Raw genomic sequence first — 18,671 nt, forward strand, 5'->3', positions numbered from 1 at the left:
GCTATTTAAAACTCTGATTGGCAGGAGGCATGGGAATGGCTCTTTATGGCAGACCACATGGTTTAAAAAAAAAATAAGCCAAGGGGATAAGTGTCCTAATGACCCGATACACCATTTTTTTTTTTTTTTTTTAATGGATGAAAATAAGCAAACAGAGCTATCCTATCATAAAGCCAAATTACTTTATCAAATCTGCAATATGCTGAATACCCAGAAGAACAATCATAATCCATGAAACAAGTCTTGAGGAGATTTCTAGTAGCAATGAGAGGAGAATCCATACATCTCATTTAGCCCTCCTTGTTCACTTGGGTGTTTATGCCAATCAGCAAGCTAGCAGAACAACTGACCCCCTCTAGTTCTATAAAGAAGCTGCCTTCGCCAAGAGCACAATCATTCCATTACCCCATAGCACGTTAAATGAAATGAAACATGGTGTACATACAAGGCCAAATGACCATTATATTTTGACCTTGTTCCCACCGTCAATTGCAGCAAACAAATTAATAAAAATCTCAGAATCACCACAAGATTCAGATAACACAGATATCTGACCAGTCAGCACCTTGAGCCTGAGCACACAGAGAATAGTTCCTCTCACCATCTTTAATGTCTTCAAATCTCCTGTTGAAGTTTTCATAAGAGTCCCAGCGGATCAGAGGATCCTGGGTGTTGTAGTCCACAGAGACACTAGGTCCGTTCTGTAGATGATCCAACCCTTAGAGGGACAAAAAAGAACTTTGAGTCGAGGCCTTGCAGCATGCGAATCTCTTTTATCAAGATCTTATCTCTGTGCAGAAAAGATATACAAACTACAGTTTTGGTAATATTAAATTACCTTTGATTTTCTCTGGACCAAAAGAAAAGATAAACTCCACCTTCCCATATTCAGGAAACCTCTCATCTGCTAAATCACATATTTATGATCAGTCTGCATGCCACTGTGGTGGTGTTTAGTCTTTTTTTTATTCGCAATTAATAAACATAAAGCACACTAACCTTTAAATGCCTCATCAAGGTCATTCTTGGTGAAGACCAGAGCTAAATTGTGTAATGCACATGTGTGGAACTGTACTCTGAAGATCACATCCCTATTGGGGTTTTGATAACGCTTGTGATAACATTTCAGCTTCAGGATGGAGGATATGAAAAAGGGACAGAAAATTAAACATATTGGGAGAGTATGGAAAATACATTTATTGGATTCTTCTTCAACTATAACAATAATGTTGGTGTTGATATTGGTACTGTTGAACTTCCTACCAGTATATCTCCTTTTAGTAGCAGGCCAGGCTCAATGGTGATACAGATGCTTGTATGGCTGTCGCCTTGAACGTTACTGTAAAACAGAGAGGGAAGGGGAAGAAATTATGAATGGGGTTATTACAGGCATACTTCAAACTGTCTCGATGCTGAATTATACAAACTAAGCCTAAATTGATGACTAGCTTGTTAAAATATTATCCTCTGCTGAACAAGAACATAAAAAATTAACTAGAAGTAGCAGAATTTCTGGAGTTACACAGGATATTAATGCCATAAAAACAAAGTTAGAAAAAGAGATGGACAAGTGTTTGGCGCAAAAGTCAGATGAGAAAATAATTCAAGGATCTTTTCTTGGCCAGGGCAGAGAGCACAGAGGACCCTTTCATTCAAACGTTAAACAAATGAACTGCAGCCTTGTCATTGTCACTGTCTCTGCCAACTTCCACATACACACAGAGGTACAGATTAAGATAGGTTAATCCCTTAACAAGAGGGCAACAGATGTTATACCAGACTCTCACACACATATATTAATATACAGTAGCTTACAGTATGCACACTTTCACCCTGATTTTATAATAATTCATAACTATGTGTATGTAACATTTATACCCCCAGTTTCACAGACAAGGCTTAAAACTAGTCCCAGCTAAAATGCATGTTTGAGCTGTTTTAACCGAAAGCAACTTGGCATATCTTTAAATATGTCAGTGCCATTGTGTTTGTCTCAAGATGCACACCAGTAATGTTTTTTCTAAGGCACATTTATAAAAGCTACTTAAATGTTCTAATTAAACTAAGGCCTAATCCTGACTTAATCTAAGGCCAATCTGTGAAACCACAGTTTGGAGTTTTTGGAGTTTTTGGAGTATTTTCGAGTTTTATTCAGGCCATAAATGGTTTTATTTTATCACCCCTATCCTAAATGTAACCACTTCTCAACAATATAAAAACGTAGAAGGCATATATGTAAAGTAATAATAATTTTACAATAGGTCACCATATACTATTATACACATATTTTTAACCCAAAATATAACACAATAAAATAATTAAACGGTTAGTTCAACCCCCCCCCCCCCCCCCCCCCCCCCCCCCCCAAACCATTAAAGGGTAACTAAACCCTAAAACAACTTTTTTTAGCTAAAGGGATGGTTCAGAGTAAAATAAACCTAGGGTCCTTTGCACCATGACCTCAAGCCAAACACCCCCCCAGAAGCTTTTTTTCCCCTTGGTCGAACATTATTAAAGGTAGAGCTTATTTAGATATAACAGCCGATTGAGCCGAATGGCTTAGTGCAGGCGCTAATGGAACCTAGGATGTATCTCGTAAATTACCCCACTAATAATGCCCGGAATGGTACCAAACTTCTACAGTAGTACAAATAGGTTCTGTACCACTGATCTAGAATGACTGGATAGCTCATGATGTCATAAACAGTGAAGCCACCGCGCCGCCATATTGGTATTCCTTAGTGAGCTCACGCGTTCTATTGAATCAATAGGACATTTTATGATTTGACTGAGAAAACATTGCCTAAGGAGACACCGTTTTTAAATCTAAAGTCTCCCTGTACATTCTTACAACGCAAACATCCTAAGCATTTAAAAGGAATAAAAAGCTGTACAAGAACTAGTCGGCCTTCACTGAAGAGCTATCTTCACAGGTAAGAAAAACAGTTTGATACTATTAATTAAATAGTGAATGCTAAAGACCTATATTTCTGTGAATTGGTGAATATTCAGGTGAATATTGATTCGTGGCCACGAATTAATAATACCTCAGCACGTTTTACTAATTTGTTCCCTCGTTTTACTATATTGTGGCCACGTTGTAATTCGTTAAATCAAAGAGTGATGGAATTAGTTAAACGTGTCCACGATTTATTAAAACGAGGGAACAAATAAGTCGTCGTAACAACAAATTATTTAGATCAGTGGAAAGGGCGCACATAAGAACGAGCAGAGAGAGAGAGAACCTCGGCTGCGCGCGCGCACTCTCACCGTCTTCAAACAACACGAGCGCTGTATGCTCTCTCTCCCCCACGCTTATCAAAATCAATTTGACACGATAGTTAAAGGTCGGAAGACCGATTGTGTTTTATAGATCAGTAGTTTGTTCAAATAAAGTGTTTGATTAGTTAGCAAGTACATGTTCAGGAAATGCATAATACAAATTGTATGGGTTGTAACGGTAAACGGACTCTGCACGAAGCTCTTTTGAGCTGTCAAATGGTGTCACTATTGGACACTTAATTGTTTTAATTTAATGCTGCTCTGAGGTTTCTTATAGGCTACTGTTGACAGTTTTATCCTTGTTTTTTGAAGAAGCAGCAGCATTACTCTTGTCTCGGAGAAAACAACACGTGACAATTGTGCATATAAAATATTAATTATAGGGCTTGAATTAAAACCTGTGGGCAGTCTTTCTACATCCTTTTGTGAACGTCGTTTTACACTTGTATGCTGCACAGCGGGTCATCTTAAAAGTGCCGTCGGAGCTACCAATCTCTGTATAATGGCCGTTTGAGCCTCTGCTTGTAGGGAATCGTAAGATGGCCGCTCGAACACTTCCGGTGGCTTCACTGCCTTATGGCCGTTTAGAACGTCATGAGCTATCCAGTCATTATATAGATCAGTGTTCTGTACTCATAAAACGAGGCACTGGAAAGTTTGTAAGTACATCAGGAGTTTATTTAAAAAACACTTGCCTGATGGCTAATGCTACTGCTAACCCGCACGTCGAGGTCACTTCAGTGATTAGGGAAAAGCACGTACAAATCCTGGCAGAAAGCGATGTATAAGGATATAGTGTAACAACGCCCAGTTCCAGGAATACGCTAATATTTTGTTGGTAGTACCAGTTTGCAACAATTATTAGTTAACACTAAGTTAAAAGTAAACTTAAAAAAAAAAAAACCAATGGATATACTGGCTTTCTGCCAGGACTTTTACGTGCTTTTCCCTAATCACTGAAGTGACCTCGACATGTGGGTTAGCGGTAGCATTAGCCAAGTGTTATTTGAATAAACTCCACGTCTCTAAACAAAACTCAGCAAATACTAGTCACACAGGCATAAGCAATATCTTTATAAAAATTGAAGTCTCTGCTATTCAATTATCTAATTCAAAATGAAAACAAATATTCTCTGTTTATGTAATCTGTATGAAAAGATAGAGATGTCAGTCGTTTTCATGGCAACTCATTATCTGCAAATGTGAATATGCCTATAGAGTGCGCGCGCGCTATTGAAATGCGGTTCTCAGGTGCCCGCCCCCCGCTCAGACCCGCCCTCGGTTCATCCCCTCTATCTGCGCTGGGCTCTGCCCACTTTTCCAGCATTTTTCAAATATTGCCAGTGGGTGGAGTCAGGCTCTGACCAGGGGTTGAGTTACCCTTTAAGACATTTGTTCATCTTCTGAACACAAATGGAGATCTTTTTAATGATATCTGAGAGCTTTCTGTCCCTCCATTGACAGCCTAAACAACTACCACTTTCCAGCCCCAGAGAGGTAGTAAAGACATTATACAAGCAATCCATGGGACCCAAGTGGTTTAACCTCAATTTTATGAAGCGACGCAAATTCTTTTGTTTGCGCAAAAAACGGACAAAAAACAAATTACCACTTTATTTACAAAATATTAATCTCCAATGCCCATTTATGCAATGATGTATGCTCTCGCGCCAACACAACACGCATGCGTCATGGTGCTCTTGTGAACGTAAACATCCTTCAAACATGAATTCCTTCAAAACAAGTTGAATGCGGCAAAAGAGATCACAATGAACCGTTATAATGTCAAATCAGGTAAATCTGTTAATCAAATGTGATGGCATTGAACACATTTAAATAATCGAACTGATTAAATACTGGTGGGTGCTAAATCCTTCATATTTGAATTTATTCAAATTGTATTCTTTTTATGAATGTCCTTTTTGGGACTTTTGATATCATATACTCATTTATCTTATCTTTTGATATCATATGATATCATATACTCAGCTTACTTCTTTTGGGCCTTTCTTTCTCTAAACTCTGATCTTCACAAATCTCATCTGTTAGATACACTACTTTGGATTTTTTTATTATCTATTGACTAAAATAAATTTATTTTCTATCTTAACTTGAAACGTATTTGCTAAAGTTTGCCTATAGTTTAGAAGCTGCCAGTGATGTAAGATGTACATGTCTCTACATAAATGAAAATGTATGTGTGCTACAACCAGACATCATATATAACATAATGAGATCACAACCACACTTTACATATTAAAATAATTTAGCATACATACTAGGAAGCATTTTACTTACTAAATTCCAGAAGTGTACACAGGCTGCATTGATTGATGGATTTTGAGGAAGGGTCGGCAACCTGACAGGGTTAGATATAGTAAAGCACATCACTGATGTTAAGGTCACTTGTTCAAACATAGTACAATATACATAAATTGCACTGATGGATTTGAATGTGTAGCAGTGTTTGCACCTACCTCCTTTAGACTCAAAATTAGGGATGCCATGCATGATGACATGGTGAAGGAACAGGGGCTTGTTGTTGATTTTTATGTGCCCAGAAAGGAGACCAGCAAAGTAATGCACATACCTACACAGCATTACAGAATCATTAATCATTGTTCATATTGGTTGACATTCAACACCATGGCTAATTAGACATAATTTTATGTTCCACTGTAATTCCATGTACTTTGGTATCATCTGCTGGTTCAATCCTAAAACTGCAAGTGCATGGACTCAGTTTAGACTTTGCAATGTGATGTGATTCGCAGACATCTAAAGCACAATTACCTATTTCACGCAAAAAAAAAAAAAAAAAGCAAGTCACAGTGTGGTTCAGCAGGCAATATGTTTAATTCCATGATATAAATAAAAAAATTAGCATGGATATTGTGGTGCAGAGTCAAAATAGGCTTGTGTGACAGGGTAATCAGTCATTGCTGACCTTCTCTGCGAAGGCTGGCCCACAGGCATGGCTTTATCTTCATAAAAACGCTTCATGGCAAACCTGTCCAATGCCTGGTCAGCACTGAAAATATGAAAACAAAACATAAACACTCAACACAAATGCAGGGTCCTCTCTAACGTATCTAACACACCAAAATGTTTAAAAATAGACATGTCCTACCTGGCAGATATGTTACTGTAGTGCATATAGGCACCAACCACCACACCAGTTCTCCCCCAGTTTCCCTGTAAGAATTTGTGCCAGATTTATAAAGGAGAATATGCAAAGTGAAAACAAAGCACCATCAAAGGCACCGTCATTTGAACTATGCCATCTTGGCTTATGGGACCACAGGATATTTTAAGCCAATCACATGAGCCATACATGCCATGTGCGTAATTACTGAATTATGCAATGACAACACAGACTGGCTGACGGCAAAATTGTGGAAAAATAATGTTTGGAATTGTTTGTGTAAATATGAATGAAAACTGTTCAGCCAGCAGCAGCACATCTCTGATGTAAATGGACATGGCTACACACATATGTTTCAATAACATTACCTTATGTGCTTGAAAATAAATTTTAAGTAGCTGTTTGAGTGAGTATGAATTACAGCCACTTAGTATGGCCTCTCCGGTTTGGTGCAAAAGCCAATTTGAATCTGGGAATTTGATGATGACATCACTGAATATAAGTTATTAAGCATCAGAAATGTGTGCAGGTATCCTTCAAGTGGTTAACTGCTAACTTTGAACATGGGAAACTGAAGGACAATTTGATTATTTCCATGGATGCAAACATAGCAACAACTCAGATGTGTCACCAACTTTTCTCTACAAAGAGATTAGGTGAAAAACTTTAGATATCCATCAATTGTTAACAGCACCATGACTGCTGTTCTGGATATGACACAAAAGGATTATGTCACCTCTGGTTATAATTATCTTCATCATTATCTTAGATTGCAGATGTCTAGAAAGCCCAGCATGTCCTGATTTTGCCGAGTTAGACACATTCCTGGGTCAACATATTGTGTTGATCCTGGAACAACATTCCTGTCTGAAAATGTAGTCTTAACCATATAACTCCTAAACCTAACCCTACCCATAAGTCATCCCTAAAATCAGAGGGAAATGATAGGTGAATAACACTGATGTAGAAGCACCAAACCCTGTTTGTAAGCCTAAACTTGGCATAAACTCTAAACTTGTCCCTCAAATCTGATTGGTTGATTGGAATGTTGTTCCAGGAACAACAAGGATGATGATCCAGGAACATTTTGCACTTGGTGAAATCAGGTTCTGCAATTACGGCGATGATAAGACAAGAATCCTTCTGTGTGTCCAGTTGTGAGCAGATTACTACAGCTAACAAACCAGCAACATAAAATATTAAATTCCAATTCATGAAAACATCATCTTAATTTTGTAAATTCCATTTTATACTTCATTGTAAAAGTTCCAATTACAGCATACTAATTAACAACTGCACGTCAGTCCGGACAGTCATGCAAAGCGAGGGTGGTGGAGATTGGGTGCCTAAGGACAGGTGTGATATGATAATCACCTTGTTGTGCAGTACCACTACATTGTGAGGGTCTGCATTAAGCCAGGTGTCCATGGCTTTACAGATACTGCAAATTTTGTCTAGAGCAGGAGCATGATGATCAGGCCAACCAAAATCCAGCACCTGTCATAAATGCACACATACATAAAATCAACTCTAAGACCACAAGCTGACAGGAACTGTAAAATAAAAAGTAAATAAATAAATATATAAATACTGTAAATAAATAAAGATCACCCTTGGGTTCTGCTTGGTGATGTCATGCCTCCGTTCACTGAGATTAAGCAGCTGAAATTGGAAACAAAAAACATTAAACATTAATTGCTTCTAGTTAAGAACATCCTCTTTACTCATCCTAATTCCAAACCTGTATGCATTCTCTTCTTCAGAAAAACATAACACATATTGTGAAGAATAGATCGGACCTTTGGTCATAGAAAGAAGCTTACATGTAATATGTAGCTTTACTTATAAATATAAAGATACATTTGTACAGTGCTGACTGATTTTAAAACCATGTCAAACCATTAACATTACCTGAGAAGTAAATAGGCAAGAAACCCCTGCTCATTCAAGAACATGCATTTACTGCATGGACGGAGCAAGAACCTCCCACATTATGACCAGTTAATAGTCAGTTAATAATACAGGGAAACGTCTCAGGTTACATATGCAACCCTGGTTCCCTGAAGAGGGAAAGAGACGCTGCGTCGAGACGCTGCGTCGAGACGCTGTGGGAACGCCCTTGTGTGATTGCGTCGTGAAGCATGTGTAAAATCAGTCCAATGGTGTGACGAGACGTTTTAGGCGGGTGACGTCATAGACCAGGAAACCACACCTGAAAACAGACTGCGCTGATAGGCCGAAGCAAGTCTATCACAGACATACAGGGAGTATGGCAGGGTGACGCAGCATCTCGTTCCATCTTCAGGGAACCAGGGTTACATACGTAACCTGAAACGTTCCCTTTCAGGGGAAATCAAGCAGCGTCGAGACGCTGTGGGAAGACTATACCCAAGACGCCATAATAGCAAATGCCTGTTCTGTGTGAAATCATTGCGCACACTAAGAAGCAAGCACCCTAGACCCTGGAGTGGAGCCTAGATCCAAGTCGTAAAATCTAACAAATGTATGCAGTGAGGACCAGCCTGCCGCATCACAGATGTCAAGAAGGGAAACCCCTGATAATAAAGCCTTTGAGGCATCCATACTCCTGGTAGAATGGGCCCGGAGAGCCAAAGGTTAAGCCTGACCAGCCGCTTCATAAGCAAGTGAGATAGCCTCGACTACCCACTCACTTATCCTCTGCTTGGATGCAGGGTAACCTTTTCTTGGTGACCCGAAACAGACGAACAGTTGATTCGATTTACGCCACGGCAGCTCTGTGTACGTAAGCATCAAAAGCTTGCACAGGGCACATCAGATTAAGTTTTTCCTGATCTGTTGTATTAAAGGTGGAGGACAGAAGGCCTGCAGCACTATTGGGCCTGCAACATTAGTAGGGACCTTAGGAATATAACCCGGCCTAGGGTGAAGAAAGGCTTTCACCATACCAGGTGCAAATTCTAGGCATGTAGGAGCAACCGACGAGGCTTGCAAATCTTCAATTCTCTTAATAGAAGAAATAGCAAGGAGAAATAAAGTTTTTAGTGTAAGGAACTTTTCTGAAACCTCTTCAATTGGCTCGAAGGGAGCCAAAGCCAGGCCTTCCAAAACAACGGCCAAATCCCAAGCCGGTGCTCTAGTGCGCAGTGCAGGCCTCAGCCTCAGGGTGCCACGAAGAAAACGAGTAATGAGAGGATATCTCCCCAATGATGCACCACCCAGAGGAGAATGGTAAGCAGATATAGCCGCCACATACACCTTCAAGGTGGAAGGAGATAACCCCGCAGAGAAACGTTCTTGCAGATAATCGAGTACTGTACCAACAGGGCAGTTAACAGGATTCAGTTGGCGTTCTCCGCAACAAGCAGAGAACAGTTTCCATTTCAGTGCATACAGTCTTCTTGTGGAGGGAACTCTGGATTGGAGTTTGGTCTCCACAACCTCGGTCGAGAGACCTGATTCTATGAGCTGGGCCTCCTCAGGGGCCAAGCCCACAGTTTCCACAACTCCGGGCGAGGGTGATAAATCGTGCCCTCTGCTTGGGACAGCAGGTCCCTCCTGCTCGGAATCTCCAGCAGAGAGCCGTCTAGAAGGGACACCAGGTCCGAGAACCAAACTCGGGCCGGCCAGTACGGGGCTCCTAGTAACAGACGGGTCCCTTCCCGGCGAACCCTCTCCAGAACTCCCAGAAGCATAGATATCGGAGGAAAAGTGTACAGGTGTAGCCTCACCTGTGTGAGGCCACACCTCGGCCATACCCCCTGAGGAGCTGGATGTGTGAGAGAGAACCACATGGGACAATGAGTTGTCTCTGAAGATGCGAAAACTTGAGCTTGACCAAATTTCTCCCAAAGGAGCTTCACCACCTCGGCCCCGGAATATATACTGCCCTTAGAGACAGTCATTTCCCTTGGGCCCATAGGAGGATCTGATGAGCCAGTTTGCATAAGTGACGTGACCTCAGACCCCCCTGTTGTCCGTGTGGACAAGCACATGGTGACCTCTCAGGTCTGGCAGGAAGTACTTGAGAGCTCGAAACACCGCCATCATTTCTAGCCGATTTATGTGCCAAGAAAGTAGATGGTCCTGCCATGGACCTTTCGCCGAGCGACCACTCATGATCGGCCCCCAACCTGTGAGGGAAGCATCCGTCGATAGCATTACGCGACGACAAGAAGCCCCCAGCACTGGGCCTTGGGCGAGGGACCAAGGTTTCTTCCACATGATTAAGGCACGTAGGCATCGCCGTGTAACCTTGATCTTGCAAAACGTATTTCCCCTTGGAGAAAACCCCTTGGTCCTGAGCCACTGCTGCAGGAGTCTCATATACAGGAGGCCAAAAGTTATTACGTTGGACGAAGCTGCCAAGAGACCCAACAGTCTCTGAAACTGTTTCACAGTAAGTGACTGGCCTAGTTTTACCCCTATTTACGGCTGAGAGAATCGAAGTAATACGTGCAGGTGACAACTGTGTCCGCATCGTTGTCGAATTCCATACCACACCTAGAAAAGTGGTCCTCTGAGACGGGAGGAGCACACTCTTCTTGGCGTTGAGCCTCAACCCCAGCATCTTTATGTGGGACAGAACGACATCTCGATGCCGAACCGTCATCTGCTCGGACCGAGCTAAAATCAACCAATCGTCGATGTAATTCAACACATACCCGTCTCTCCCCTGGAGGGGACCACCCTCAGAAGTCTAATAGCCTCGGCGTCAGGACTTCTTCTTTGTCGAAGCCTTCTTAGAGATGATGACAGTCCTCAGATCTTGCCTGCCTCTAACCGGCTTCGACTGCGACTGCTACCCTGCGACCCGAAGGCGAAAGCGGAGCGTCCAGAAGAAAAGATCTGTCGCTATCTTTCATATCAGACAAATTCAGTCATAAATGTCATTTTGTGGCCACCAGGGCTGCCATAGACTGTCCTACTGATTTGGCCGCCTCCTTGGTGGCCCGGAGAGACAGATCTGACTTCCTCACAATCATCCATGTCCCTAAAGCAGATCAACCTGGTATGCTTGCAAAATCTATATTTAATTTGGCAACAGTGCGAGTCACAACCTCCAAAAGCTCCTCATCAGCAGGGGTATGAGATGGCGAATCCTCAAAATCCCCTGCATCAATGCTGATGACATCCAGTTCCTCAGAACTGGATAATCGCAGCATTGGTGCCTCAGCTCGGGGAGAAGAAACCGCAGCACGTGCTTCTCCCTGAGATAAGGATCTAGATCTGGCAGGTGAAGGCTGAGGTAGGGCTGGGCCTGTCTCAAACCCCGCTGTCAGATCCATTTGCGAGTCCCAAGATGTGTGTCACCACTGTGCCTCGGCAGCAGCGGGACCCGCACCCTCCTCCTCGAAGAAGGAGTTTGTTTTCAAGTGTGCTTTATAGTTTGCTGGTCTATGATGTCACCCGCCTATGACGTCTCGTCACACCATTGGACTGATTATACACGTGCTTCACAACGCAATCATACAGGGGCGTTCCCACAGCGTCTCGACGCAGCTCGAGTTCCCTTTAAAGGGAACACTAAACTCCAATTCACCAAAAATAATGTACTAGAACTTTTCTAGAACTTCTTTTCTCTTTATTTTGGGACTGTCAATTGCTCCAAGGTTTGGAGGATTCTTACTAGATAGTGCTGCTGGTGTTTAGAACGGAGCATGCTGGTCACATCCCTCAGGTGTACACTGTATTTATGCTCCTCTGTTCCACCAGGAAAGGACAGAGCAATGATGCGTTCTGTGATGTAGACAAGGTCCACCTCATTAATTTCTTCCATTGTTTGCATCAGACTCAGGCTCCTTAGGGAAGAGAAATAACAAATGCTAGACACTAAATAAAAGATGCAGTAAACCTGCTTTATATAGTGTAATTGGGCATGTTTTTTTTTTTTTTTTTTTTGTGTAGAAACATCTTGCTGTTTATTGATCTAAGACACAAAGATATACGATATAAAACAAAAAAATATGATAAACCAGCCATAGGGGAGATGATAGAGTATACCAGACATATTGAATAAGCACACAGACCATATATCACCTTTCACAATACATATTGTTTCAAAGCAGCTTTACAAAAAAATGCTTGTTTCAGTGTTACAATTTACAAAGTAAATAATGTGTCAAAATAACGTCCATATGGCAGTAATACACAACTATAACATAATATGGCATGTGCTTAGTTAATGTCATATATTCAGTTAAGCAGACACAGTGAACGTGTTAGGTAGCATAGCAATTACAAACTGTGCTCGTAATGATTACACTACAAAGATAATATACAATGTAAGGATAATATTTGATAGATTTTGTATGTCGATCCAAAGTTGGCGTCATCTGAAGTATTTGCAATTGTAGCTAAATTGTCAGCCGAAATCGCAAATTATTCAATTAAATTTACATTAACCAAATCAATTTAAATATTGAACTTGATCACCGCAGATCAATGGCTAGCACAAATGACAAAACTCCAGGATATGATGTCAGTGTAAATTAGCATGCATACCTGGATGGTCTTCGTTTTGAGTCCATATTGGGAGACTTTGTGGATCCCTGGTTATACATGATGACAGAAAAAACACACACACAATCCACATATATTTCCACAAATATAATTGCACATATTTCCACAAATACACTATATTGCCAAAAGTTTTGGGACATCTGCCTTTACATGCACATGAACTTTAATGATATCCCATTCTTAATACGTAGGGTTTAATATGAAATTGGCCCACCCTTTGCAGCTATAACAGCTTCAACTCTTCTGGAAAGGCTTTCCACAAGGTTTAGGAGTGTGTTTATGGGAATTTTTGACCATTCTTCTAGAAGCGCAATTGTGAGGTCAGGCACTGCTGTTGGACGAGAAGGCATGGCTCGCAGTCTCCGCTCTAATTCATCCCAAAGGTGTTCTATCGGGTTGAGGTCAGGATTCTGTGCAGGCCAGTCAAGTTCCTCCACATCAAACTCGCTCATCCATATCTTTATGGACCTTGCTTTGTGCACTGGTGCGCGGTCCACAAACTGTTCCCATAAAGTTAGGAGCATGAAATTGTCCAAAATGTCTTGGCATACTGAAGCATTAAGAGTTCCTTTCACTGGAACTAAGGGGCCAAGCCCAACCCCTGAAAAACAACCCCGCACCATAATCCCCCCTCCACCAAACATTACACTTGGCACAATGCAGTCAGCCAAGTACCGTTCTCCTGGCAACCGCCAAACCCAGACTCGTCCATCAGATTGCCAGACAGAGAAGCGTGATTCGTCACTCCAGAGAATATATCTCCACTGGTCTAGAGTCCAGTGGCGGCGTGCTTTACACCACTGCATCCGACACTTTGCATTGCACTTGGTGATGTAAGGCTTGGATGCAGCTGCTCGGCCATGGAAACCCTTTCCATGAAGCTCTCTACACACTGTTCTTGAGCTAATCTGAAGCCCACACGAAGATTGGAGGTCTGTAGCTATTGAATCTGCAGAAAGTTGGCGACTTCTGCGCACTGTGCGCCTCAGCATGCGCTGACCCCACTCTGTGATTTTACGTGGCCTACCACTTCGTGGCTGAGTTGTTGTTGTTCCCAATTGCTTCCACTTTGTTATAATACCACTAACAGTTGACTATGGAATATTTAGTAGTGAGGAAATTTCACGAATGGTAACCTATCACGGTACCATGCTTGAATTCACTGAGCTCCTGAGAGCAACCCATTCTTTCACAAATGTTTGTAGACGCAGTCTGCATGCCATGGCCATGGAAGTGATTTGGAATACCTGAATTCAATGATTTGGAAGGGTGTCCCAATACTTTTGGCGATATAAAGTATAATTGCACATATATTTTCAAAGTATAATAAATATGAATGTTTAAGCAGATATGGTTTTTAGGTGTGGTCCATATTGGCTATTGCCACATTGTTCAAATTTGTGATACACATGGACAACAGCACATCCAGAGAACACATGCCAAATTTCATCAGTTTTTCAACTACTTTGAGATCTTTTGAACGGACTTCCATTGATATCTCAGCAATGTAATTTACATGTTTCTTGGATATAGGTTGAGAAAAAAAGGTCAAATTGACCTGTATGCATTTTTATCATCACCATGCAATATTTGGTGTCATTTGAATAAAAGATGTGACAAACATGGAAATGCCTGCATCAGAGTTAGTTCTTAATTACTTGCGTCGCACCAAGACAAAAAAAAGAAAAGAAAAAAGATTGCCGATTTCATTGTAATTTTAATTGAAATTGTGATGGAGACCTTAGTGTTTAAGACAACTGGCAGAATAAGATCAAACACAATTATTAGTATTACTAGCTCTAAAACTAAAGCAACCCAATCTGTAGTAATAAAGTAATTGTACAAGATGTGTTGTTTCACGAATAACTCAAATTCATCCTGTGCTGAATGGAAGGAGGAATATTGAGCAAAAAAAAAAAAAAAAAATGCAAATAAGTAATACAAAAGAGCTGACCTGACTGTTGTTAGTTGTAGATTCACAGGCTGTGGCTACCTACAGATAAAAAGAGAATGAGATAGAGGTAGAAAAGAGACAACTGTGACTGAAAACATCAGCTATATTTTTAAATGTATCAGTACAGTATTTTAAGCAGAATTTTTTGGGGATTTGTTCCCTCACCATATTGTCAATATCAGGTTCTCATGTGTAGAATACTGTACTGGATACTGAAATCTAAATTTGTTAACTTTTAAACTTTACAATTTGCTGCAGATAAAATGTGTTGTACACATCTTGAATAAATAAATAATTTTTACCCACTTTGAATTATATATCATTTGTTTATCATATTTCTACACATTTTAGATGTCTGCAGTCTCTATAAAAAGCCGATGAATTAAACCAGGTGTGATAGATTAGGGAGACATACAAAATGCAGTGGTCTGGGACAGGTTTGAAAAGCACAGTATAGATCAAGTCAAATTTGATGACAACTTCAGGCAGGAATCCAGGTAAATCCAAAGGGTTCACATACTTTTAAATATTTATTCTTGCTTAAAGTGACATATGGGTGAGCAATTTTGATTCATACCAGTGACTAAATGAATCAAAAACAGTGCAAAACAGTAGGCCCATCTGAGATCACAAAAGCTTTGCTTTGAATGTAGACAAGAATAGGTGGTAGTAGTGAAGTGGCACAGGGAAAAAGTGTGTTAAAGGGTTAGTTCACCCAAAAATGAAAATTCTGTTAGTAATTACTCACCCTCATGTTGTTCCTCCACTCACCCTCATGTTTTGTTCATCTCTGACTGGAACACAAATTAAGATATTTTTGTTTAAATCTGAGAGCTGGATCACTCCTCCATAGGCTTCTATGGGATCGAAACTTGCCGGCGCAGTTAGGCAAGTTAGAAAAGACAATGTTTAAAATAGTCCATTAGTCCATTTTAGTGACTACAGTGGCTCAACCATAAAAGTTTATCAAGCGACGAGAATACTTTTTGTGCGCAAAAAAACAAACAAAAATAACGACTTTATTCAACTATTCATTTTCCTCTGTGTGGGCCTCTGAGTGAGTTCACAGCGCAGCGCTTCTGTGTTGTACGCATCACACACATGACCAGCATCGGCCAACAGTGAGCCTACATGCTGACGTACAACACAGAAGCGCTGTGCTGTTACACTACATGAACTCACTCAGAGGCCCACACAGACAAAAAGTATTCTCGGTTTTGCGCACAAAAAGTATTCTCGTCACTTGATAAACTTATGGTTGAGCCACTGTAGTCACTTGGACTATTTTAAACATTGTCTTTTCTAACTTTCTGGGCCGGCAAGTTTCGATCCCATAGAAGCCTATAGAGGAGTGATCCAGCTCTTAGATTTAATCAAAAATATCTTAATTTGTGTTCTGAAGATAAACAAAAGTCTTACAGGTTTGGAACAACATGAGGGTGAGTAATTACTGACTGAATTTTCAACTAACCCTTTAAGTGATACAACTCTCACTTCTTGTAATTAGCAAAAGGTAATTACGTAATCACACTCTTTCATAAAATAGCTTTTAAAATACTGCTGCTTTAACAAAAGCATAATTTAATGAAAGAGTAATCCAATATTTCTATATTATAAAATTCTATCATAAAATAGCATCACCCTGGTTCCCTCTGCAAAATCCTAATAGGATCTCTGTGACCAACAAAAGTTTATGATCTTACACATTTTGTACATCATTAAATATCCTCACACAACTTTTAAAATTTTTGAAGAATAAATACAATCAGCAGAAGTGAAAAGCTAACATAGGCTATAAACAGACTACACGACGGTCGCATCACCATTACTAAACTTCTGACAACACTTTCAGTCAAGAGTGTGATTTTAAACACGTGGCTGTGAAAGCCTCAATTCATGGACCGACAACGAGGTTTAGACTTTTTTAAACTTAAATTCAGAGGATGAAATCCAGCGGGATCTGTAAAGTAGCGACCAGTCCAATATGTGATGAATATAGTATCAAAATGATTAACACGTGCAAGCACAATTATCCATGAACTTGATAAATGTTGCAGATATGTTTTACTATCCACAACCAAATGCCTTTCAACTTGTGTGTGCAAACTCAAAATTAAATGAATGTGTAGCAATTTGTACAAATAGAGACATTTTTGTGAATACAAATGTTTTCTTTTGTATTAGTGTATCATAATTTGCGCATGCAACAAAGAAAATGTGCATGTGTGCATTCATGATTGTTTGTGAGTCAATCTAATTTGATTCATTTGGATTTTGAGACTATCATAAAGCATTTCACAACCCACACACAAACAACTACAAATGAATAGGCCTGGTGCTAATTATTAATGCGCGCACAACTACCCATCTATTTGACAAATTGACAAATGTGCATCACTACATTAAACTAATAGGCTACAACTTGTGTGTGCAAAATCCAGAATCACGTGAATGTGCAGCATTTTGTACAAATAGAAACATAGTTGTTAATACAAAACCTCGGTTTTGTATTAATGTAGGTCAGAATCTGTGCATGCAACAAGTAAGATGCGCATTTGTGGATCAGGTGACTCGTTTCTGGGTCGATCCGATTTGATTCATTTGGATTTTGAGACTTTCATTTTGTTGGTTTAGTTGACTGAAACTGAAAATAGTTGTGTAGCCTACTGTACTATTGTCGGTGTATAGTTTTCTTCCCATAGAGAATATTATAAAGAAAAAGCTTAACGTTAATGCAGTAAGACGGTGATATTAAAACTCAGTAGCCTATACACCTTATTGAACATGCAACGCACTATTGCACGTTAAGTGTTTTATAATGGTTTTCTATGGGTGTTGTTCACAATCTGATTTAATCTGTTTGCTTCTACAAAGTATGCTTTATTTATAAGGTAGGCCTATATTGTGTACTAAAGTTGGTGCTTCAATATTACTTGCTTAATCCACATTAAATAGGGAAGAACGTCTGTTTTAGCAGCTACTGCCATCTAGTGGTAGCAGGTTTTCTCAGACAGCTGTGTGTGGATCATGCAAGACTAAACGGGCGAAATGAAAGTCTCAAAATCCAAATGAATCAAATAGGATCAACACAGAAATGAGTCAATGATGCACGCGTCACCTGATCCACAAATGCACATCTTGTTGCATGCACAAATCCTGACCTACATTAATACAAAATCGAGGTTTTGTATTAACAACTATGTCTCTATTTGCACAAATCCTGACCTACATTAATACAAAATCGAGGTTTTGTATTAACAACTATGTCTCTATTTGTCCAAAATGCTGCACATTCATATGATTCTGGATTTTGCACACACAAGTTGTATTGTATTAGTTTAAATGTAGTGACGCACATTTGTGAATTTGTCAAATAGATGGGTTGTTGTGCACACATTAATAATTAGCGAAATGAAACCGTGAAATGAAAGTCTCAAAATCCAAATGAATCAAATGAGACTGACTCAAAAAAGACGTCAATGAATGCACGCGTGTCACCTGATCCACACATGCACATCTTCTTTGTTGCATGCGCAAATTATGATACACTAATACAAAAGAAATAATTTGTATTCACAAAAATGTCTATTTGTACAAATTGCTACACATGCATTTAATTTTGAATTTTGCACACGCAAGTTGAAAGGCATTTAGTTGTGGATAGTAAAACATATCTGCAACATTTATCAGGTTCATGGATAATTGTGCTTGCACGTGTTAATCATTTTGATACTATATTCATCCCATAGTCTGGGGGGAAAAAAAGTTCCTAGGACAAATTGTTCCAGG

At 40.0% G+C, this 18,671-nt stretch overlaps 1 protein-coding gene across 3 annotated transcripts in view; it reads right to left on the minus strand.

Annotated features, from left to right (window-relative positions):
- Window positions 1–18,671, minus strand: part of tns1a (tensin 1a) — a 122,955-nt gene that overhangs the window by 32,036 nt on the left and 72,248 nt on the right. The window contains exons 4-16 of one of the 3 annotated variants that reach the window (XM_084426088.1): window positions 14,883–14,921; window positions 12,911–12,957; window positions 12,036–12,207; window positions 8,039–8,089; window positions 7,802–7,924; window positions 6,413–6,477; window positions 6,230–6,313; window positions 5,760–5,872; window positions 5,581–5,641; window positions 1,264–1,339; window positions 1,000–1,129; window positions 839–904; window positions 602–718 (exon numbers count right to left, since the gene is read on the minus strand). In XM_084426088.1, coding sequence (XP_084282214.1) covers window positions 602–718; window positions 839–904; window positions 1,000–1,129; window positions 1,264–1,339; window positions 5,581–5,641; window positions 5,760–5,872; window positions 6,230–6,313; window positions 6,413–6,477; window positions 7,802–7,924; window positions 8,039–8,089; window positions 12,036–12,207; window positions 12,911–12,957; window positions 14,883–14,921 — 1,144 coding nt within the window. Of the gene's footprint in view, window positions 1–601; window positions 719–838; window positions 908–999; window positions 1,130–1,263; window positions 1,340–5,580; window positions 5,642–5,759; window positions 5,873–6,229; window positions 6,314–6,412; window positions 6,478–7,801; window positions 7,925–8,038; window positions 8,090–12,035; window positions 12,208–12,910; window positions 12,958–14,882; window positions 14,922–18,671 lie in introns of all 3 variants that reach the window. The other 2 variants (XM_084426087.1, XM_084426089.1) reach the window with 2 other exon arrangements.

This window comes from Rutilus rutilus, assembly GCF_951802725.1.
Source record: "Rutilus rutilus genome assembly, chromosome: 12".
Taxonomy (NCBI): Eukaryota; Metazoa; Chordata; class Actinopteri; order Cypriniformes; family Leuciscidae; genus Rutilus; species Rutilus rutilus.